This window comes from Cryptomeria japonica, chromosome 10, assembly GCF_030272615.1.
Source record: "Cryptomeria japonica chromosome 10, Sugi_1.0, whole genome shotgun sequence".
NCBI classification, from domain to species: Eukaryota; Viridiplantae; Streptophyta; class Pinopsida; order Cupressales; family Cupressaceae; genus Cryptomeria; species Cryptomeria japonica.
Genome location: NC_081414.1, coordinates 809,943,687 through 809,952,234, shown reverse-complemented (window position 1 = coordinate 809,952,234; position 8,548 = coordinate 809,943,687). Strand labels below are relative to the sequence as shown.

Genomic DNA, 8,548 nt, shown 5'->3' with positions numbered 1-8,548 from the left:
AATGATGTAGTTACATAATTTGTTGGTTAAAATATAACTGTATATACTCCAAAATTGAATATGATAATATAATTCTTGAAACAAATGCTTACCAAAAAAACTTTGGCATTTCAAACATATAATACACCAATAATATTAAAAAAAACAATTGAATGTGATAATATAATTCTTGAAACAAATGCTTACCAAAACAAATTTTGGCATGTCAAACACATAAGTTACATATAATACACCAATAATATTAAAAAAGATGAGCTCAGTGTGCATTTGACCTATTTTACAAACCCTCATAAATTTCTATGACCAAAAATTATCTTCACAAATTGTTTTCTACTTTGTTGAATATCAGTGTTTTTGTCGGCCACTTCTGCTAACGGTCCTCCTTGCTTGAATCATTCTCCCTGTGAGAAGTAGAGAGAATGTGTTTTAAATTTTCATTTCGAAAATGATCAAAGCTCAACTCAAACCCAAGTGTTTGAACATCTTGTTTCTCTTCCGCTATTTGTTCCTTTGAATTCTCATTAGCATTGTGGTGAGAATGGTGAGAAGGGGAGGGTGCATCTGCTTCAATATCATATTCAACCTGCCCTAAATTTTGGGCACTTTCTAAGTCTCCTGAACTTAGATACTTGTGAAGAAGATGAATTGGAGAAGATCCTTCATATGGAGTAGTTTGTCCACTTGACAGATCATCATGTCTTTTTTGTCTAATGTTCTTCTTTGCTCTCTGGTGCCACTTCTTCAAAGTTGTAGCTATTCTTTCATCAAATATGGTTGTTTTCATGTTTGTTCCTAGCTGCAAACACAAAACCCATATTTCATCTCACAGCGGTATTGAAAAGAGCATAAATCAAATGTGTTTGTTTTTATCTTAATGCATACCTGTGTCACAATAGCGTAGAGAGGGAGAGTTACATAGCTACAAAGTATTTGAACTGCAACCCTAATGAAAAACAAATGCATTTTGAGTTAGCAATAATATGGATCAAGAAAAAAGTATAATACTTACAACAAAGTTTCTCTAAACACTATAGAGTTTAACTTCATCATTCATGTTGATAGTGGGTCTCTATAGAATTCTAAATATTGATGCTAAAAAATCTTATAATGATATCAATTTTCACAATCAGTATGGTTTCATGTTTTTTTTTTTGGATTCGAAATTACGATGCAAAAGTTCACACACAATTGAATTCAAAAGTAAAAACAAGAAAAAAATCAAAAAATCATTTTTTTCAGATTTTTCTTTGAGAAATATTGCCTTTTGCAAGCAATTTAACACGTCAATAAACTTACCCACAGGTTATTCTAACTATAATATCTCTCGCCCGATCATGGAAGCACGATTGCAGACCATATTCATACTGCATCAATCATGACATATGAATGTAAGTTCGTTAGGCCAGGGAAAATTCTATCAAGCCAAGGTTTGAAATTAACTAAAAGTAGATATATGATGATATTTGGATGATGGTTTTCTTCCTTACCAATGCCCAAAAGAAGAAAGCCAACTGAAAAGCGCTCTACAAAATGAATGTTCTATGATTACAATCTGTGAAGCGTGGAAAGATTAAACAAAAGAATTTCTTACAAAAAATATTGTCTAACCTGAAATAGGGTAAAATGAATAAGATATAGAATCAACTTGGGTCGACCAAACCAAAATAGTTGATCTTTGGGCTTCACCACTAGAGCTCCTTGCACAGCAGGATTTCTATCTTGGATATCTAATGCCATTCTAGTTATTATGACTTGCAGCTTTGTTCCCACTATCAAAAGAATCTGTGAATCAAAAATATTTTATCCTTTTTGTTCAAAAGAGAATTTTAATACTTTCACATTGCATATTGTGAAAAAATCTAAATTACTGTTCAAATTAAAAATTTGATACTTTCACATTGCATATTGTTAAAAAAGAGGTGAAGCAAAGCATTGGTTTCACTTACAATCAATGGAATGAAGGAGAGCCAATTAAATGTGAACCACCCTGCACAATTAGTTTTCATGCTTATTAGCCTCCTAAACAATTAGAAGTAATAATAATTTTTGTTTAAAAGTGATTTAAATTTACCTCTTCTGTTGAGAAGCAGAAATAAGATTGCAAAAAACCATAGAGGTGGACTGTATACAATGAAATACATTGTTTAAACAAACAATTAAATGAACAATACAAAAAATTTATATGTTGTAATAATCTTTGAATTAGAATTAGAAAGCATACCTGATGGATACAACACTAGTAAAGTCATCATCCAATGATCTTCTTATATATCAGTCGACATTTTCAACTATGCTTGGTTAACTTTGGCTAGGGCAGTCGTATACGGAGTCTTTGACCATGGTCCGTGATTAAAAATTTTGCACAAAAAATTTAGTTGGAAAAACCACGCGGTCTTTGACAATGGTGGGCGAACATGCTACAAGGGACAAAACTTACAAACGGATAAATTTTATTTTTAGCATAGTTTTAACATTTTTTCTTTGCATGTGTTATTTTGTTTTAGGTAGGCAACGATTCATTTGACCAGGTTAAGGAACAAGTATCAGACATTTATTTTAGAGATATTTTATAAATATTATATTAGACTTATATTCAAAGACTAGAGTTTATAATATAATGTGATAAACTTTGGTTTCACATTAGGGTCTTATGATATAATATCAATACTATCTTATTGTTATATCAACAGTCAGAATAATAATATAAAATTTAGTGATATTAGTTTTACACGTATATTAATAAATGTTATAGAAGAGAGAGGATGTATTATATATTCTTAATATTTTCAAAGGACTTTAGAAAGTAGCATTAGGAAATTATTTAGGTGTTAGAAAGTCTAAAATTTTAATCTTTTCATAATAAATTTGTAGGGTGTTTATCAACACAAGCTAATTGACATATCAAAAATTAGAATGGGAATGTGAAATTTAGTGATAAGTTATTTTATATTACATATTATTTTTTTCATATATTATAATAGGCATACAATATGTTGTATGCTTTAATATTTTTAAAATCTTATAGAAAGTAACATTAAGGTTTTATTTAGGCATTAGAAGGCCTAAAATCTTAATCTTTCCATAATGAACTTACCAAAGTGTTTATCAACATTGTTTTGTTGATATGTCAAAAATCAGAATGAAAACATGAAATCTAGTGATAATTATTTTTATACCATATATATTTTTATATATATATATATAATTCACATCTAATATTAAAAATTAATGAATTATCATTGAACATTTTTTGTTAATTAAGATTTTTAACATTAATTTTTATCATTATCAAGCTCTATGAAATCCTAACCCTCTGCACATTTGGGTTTGTAGTTATCATTTCTCCCATACCATCCTTCCTACAGTATTTTGTATCAAATACATTGAATAACCTATAATGGGAATGTTTTTATATTAAAAATCAGAAAGGTAATATGAAATTTAGTGACAAGTGATTTTATCTAATAATAGGTTAAGCCATTCACAAGGTAATTCTATCTAGAACCCTTTAGTACCAAGTTGATTCTATCTAACAATATTGACAAGTGACAAGGTAATAGGCTTTTGTTGTCCTATTTCTTGAGGTTTTGGGAGCCTTTCTAAAACCCAATATTCCAGCAAACTGATGCTTTTTTAATCCTTTTTCTCTGGGTTTGATGGGGTTGAGTATTTTTGGTTTGCTCAGTTGGTGGTCCGCTTCTCTTCAATTCCTATTGAGGTGGGTCTTCTTCCTATTGAGGTGGAAAGGATTTGTGTTGGATGGGAGTTGACTTTCAACTAGATTGACTTAAAATATGCAAAAATTATAAATAGTAAACTAGATTCAGACTGCGAAGAAGCGAAGTAGATATTGAACTCTTAAGAGACTAATGATTAAATGTATGAATACGTCAAATTCTATATTTTCGATTGCATTTCTATGTGAGCGTACTAAAATCAATGTAATCTGATCACAAGCTACGACAAAAACTTAAATGTGATATTTTCAATGACGACTGTTGCCGTCCAATTTATATTACCTCATTCAGATGCCGCCATGACACAAATCCTTTGAAAATCGTGCAAATTCTATATTTTTTTATTATAATTAACATTGTATCTTCATGTTATGCTCTAAAGTGATGAGTATTGTGCTAACTAGCACCATTTCATAATTATAGGGGAATAATTCTAGGCTCAGATTAGGGTTATTTATAGCATTAGCAGTTCTAAAGTGATTGTTAGCACTAAGGGATGAGTATTGTGCTACAACAATAGCTATTAAAAAGTCTTCCTATCTAATAATATTTTGGGACTAGGTGGCTTAGCTCCATTACCTTCCATCACTAGTATGATCAGTGGCTGAAAAACCTAGGAATAAAATGAACAAAACTACTATTAACTACTGACACCATCCTCTATATATACCTATATACATAGTAAAATTAGAAATAAAAAATGGTTTTCATATTATATAATGTACAAAGTTTCAAAAGGATATTTTAAATAGATTTTGTCTATACAACAATGGAGGATTCGATAGTGATTGCATGTTGATTGTATGCTTGTATGGATTTGTATGAATCAATATAGCCATATAAATTTTGTATGGTGAATTTGATAGAACCCAAATAAAAAATCATTTTTGGTTCCAAACATTTTGATGCCTTTATGAATTAGTACATTTATGTTTGTTTTTACCTCAACCATGAGGTCTATTTTGCACTAATATGCACTATTTAAAATAATATTGATTTTTTTCTAAAAGAGGGAAGGTAATTATATATATTGAAGCTCTAATGAAATGTAAGAACTATTGACCAATCCTATAGGAGTGAAGGATCGAATACAGTCCACATAATAAAGAAGTAAAATAAATGCTAGGAAACAAGATAATTTATTTGATATAAAAAAAAAATTGTGTAAAATGCAATAAGAAGATGCTTGTTACAAATATTTAAGGATGAAATCCCAAGACATACTAAGATTATAACAAGTTCCTTAATCCTACAATATGAGACACAAAAAATATATAACCTATGTAAGTGTAGCGTCCTAAAATTGCGACACTTGCAATTTCAACTGCATTTCGGTCTTCACGATGGCGACGCAACACGCAACCTGAATGGAGACCCTGAAACTTGCTCACAACACTAAAAACTGCATTTTTCAAGCACCCTGGCCTAAACCTCCTTGCACCCTGTTGTCCCGGGAGGTGGGACCAGAGCGCCCAGCGCCCTAGTCCTTCAGGACCAGGGCGCCCAGCGCCCTGGTCCCCCAAGACCATGGCGCCTAGCGCCCTGGTCCCTGGGCCTATTTTGGGACCGGTCTCCAAAGGGGTCTCGGGTCTTTTTGTTTGCAAATTGGAAATTACATTCCCTGGTCGGCCTAAGGTCGGGAAAATCAGTCTTTTAACCCTAATTGGCAAGTATATAAACTACATTTTCCTCTCTCATTTGGGGATGGATGGAAAGTAGATGGAAAAAAGGCGAAAGCAAGATTTAAACATTCAAGCATTCAAGCATTCAAGCATTCAAGCATTCCTTCCAAGTCTCCATTCAAGGCTAAGTGTTGCATTCAAGACAAGGATTCAACCATTGAAGAGGAGATCACTTACTACATACTACATACAACATACTACAACAACATACAACATCTATACCTTCGCACATAAGGATACAAACATCCTTAGAACAAGGTATTAGTACTTGTTTTACATTACATACATTTACATTTACAGCACTTGCTCATTTCTTGGTTAATTCCAAAACCGGGGTTTGACCTAAAGGCAAACCCCTAATCCCTAGCCCCCCAATCGTCTTCACTTTTCTGTGTGTAGGTTGTAGGTACACGGCTGAAATTGAAGATCTGGAATCCTTGTGCAGAGATGAACAGATCTCCCTTCGTTTCGTGGATTTTTCGGAGGACCGTGGCGCCGGGCGCCATCGTCCCGACAACTTTTGCTCAAATTTGCAGGACAGCGCCGTATCGACATTTTACTGCTAATTCCAGGTCCGCAGCTTCATCCTATATCCCTATCTCAGTTTATAAGCGAATCTTTGTCACTTTCTATGAATTCCTAGCTTAATTCTCTTATCAACATTCTTTACAAAAGAGGGTAGCCTTGCTTTCTTAACCCTTGAAACGCACTTAGCATCCAATCTTGCATTGTGTGGGATTGGATCTCGTGGGTTTCAACCCCTCTTTTGAATGTAAAGTCTCTCCCCTAAGTGAAAACCATCAACCCTAGCGACCTCCCTTCTCTCTCCTCAGAGTTGGAAGAGGGGAGAGCAACTAGGGTTCGATTGCGATTTTCCGCTTTACAGTAAGCTTAAGTATGTAAGTGTGAATACGATCTATTATGAAAATAAGTAGATAATTTATACCATCATGTGTCACTACAAATAGTTAAATGTTAAGATAAAAATTAAGATGAAAAATGGGAACAACAAAGATGCTAAATATTTTTTTATCACTCTCACACATATGAACCATAAAAGTGCACCAACCATTAGGATTTTATGTTTTTAAAGAGGGATTTTTTTGTAGTTTTACATGATTGTAAATTGCGTCAAAAAAAATCATAGACAAGGACTTTCAATATTTTAAGGATTTTTCACATGTTTGCATATATATATACAATTGGTTCAATAAGATTGGTTTTGTTAAGTTTTGTATGCTTTGGATGATTTTAGCAAGTTTACAACTCGGAGATCTAGAAGAAAAAATTAACACATCACCAAAGATCGTATTTGATTTCCAAAAGTACAAAATTTGGAATATACCTAAATTAACTCCCCCCAACCTAGGAATTGATCGTATAACTTCTTACGCATCTGCATACAAGAATGATGTTTCACTATCACTTTGTATACCTAGAACACATCAAGTAGAAACACTAGCTTATGTTGTAACTGATTTTCTAGGAAAGACTCTTAGTAGGAGTAGGAAGCAATGCTTGAACTAGTTTGATAGAAAATATTAGAACTATAGACTAATTTGTTAGTTATAATACTACTTCTAATATTTCATGTGAGAATATCACAAATACAAATATAATCCAAAGTGAGTGGACTTTTAATCAATGGATAGAAATATAGTTTTTAATGATGCTAGTAAACTTTTTGATTCACCTATCCTTTGTTCTATGGTTGTCATAGTTTTTTTTTAAATAGAACCTATTCATTTATCCCCACCAATACAAGTATCCCAAGGAGCCCCAAATTGAATATCATCTAAGTTGACATCAGTTCAGGTAGTAGCATCTAAAAAAGAAATAGTGTTTTTAATATATAATCTTGGAGTGGGTGGATGGATGCATTTTCAAGAAGTACTTTATAAACTACTTTCGATTAATGATCCATGACTAGAAATTCCAATTCCAACTAAAATAGTTAATAATGAGTTCACAAATGCTAAAAAAACTCAACAGGGGCATCGAAATAAAGATACATTTTTTAATTAAAACATGATTAAGCAACCTTAAGATTGAAAACCAAATGAACCGAAATATGATGAAATCCAAATATAGCCCTCCTCAAATATAAAAAACAAGAGTTTAGTCCCAAATTTAAAGATAAAGTATGAAAAAATAAGGTCTCCAATTCTTCAAAAAATATGGTATGTTATTGATTCCATAACATTATCCTACAACTTCTTTCTAAAATCCCTTATTAACTTCTAGCTCTATCTGTTACCACCTCCCATTTCCACCCTTCAACTCACACCCCCTTACCCATGAGTTTCTTACTGGATCCACCATCTCCTCATCCTAATATCTTATCTAATTTTGGTTATGTGCCTTTTTTTTAATTTTTTGTCGTCAGAGTATCCCCATGGCCCCAGCCCAGTGCCCCGACCTTACCCTAGTTCAGGCAAGGGGCGAGTTGGGGGCGAGACTAGTCCCTACGGCCACGGTGCCATCAGCACCGCCCCCAAGTGTCTATGGCAGAATAACTCCGGGAGAGAGAGTTGAACCCAAGACCCCAGGAAGCAAACCCGAGACTTAAGACCAACTACTCTAGCCCATGGGGCCTTGGTTATGTGCCTTATTAACCTCATGTTCCCAATTGGAATAATGTGTATACCAAACTTAAGAAGCTAGATGTGTAATTCTATTTTATCACTTGTACTGCTACCTTTCATACCACACCTTCATGGTTAATCTCTCCTCGACTCCATTAAATGATTCTTTTGTATCCTTATCCTAGTGACATGGTAATGTATGCTTTGATAAATATAATGATCATGGATATCATATTCCTCATGTGAATAAAATATAGTGTTTTCTTAAGTCAATATACATGTGATGATTGTACGCTAGCTGAATTCTTTCATAATACTTTAATAGGTCATTATTTTTATTGGTTATGCATCTTAAATTCTATCTTCTTAGACCCCACCCCTAATATTACACATGCAATCACCTTCTATCTCTAATTTGAAATGGATTTAAAAGTAACTATCATACAATTAGCACACTAGACATAAGATCCTAGTGAAACTATTAAGAATTATACTTCTAACTATTTTTTTATAGTTTTTCATAAGTGATTCTATCATCCTAATT

The 8,548-nt window shown here is 32.8% G+C and overlaps 1 protein-coding gene across 1 annotated transcript; it reads right to left on the bottom strand.

Moving 5' to 3' along the window:
- Nucleotides 1–370: 370 nt before the first annotated feature.
- LOC131859300 (MLO-like protein 6) lies at nt 371–2,265 on the bottom strand (the record flags this gene model as incomplete). The annotated part of the gene is made up of 8 exons (XM_059212892.1): nt 371–796; nt 883–943; nt 1,297–1,364; nt 1,488–1,523; nt 1,609–1,782; nt 1,947–1,987; nt 2,072–2,121; nt 2,222–2,265. Coding segments are annotated over 8 exons (900 nt in total), but the record flags the coding sequence as incomplete, so codon positions are not given.
- Nucleotides 2,266–8,548: the final 6,283 nt, after the last annotated feature.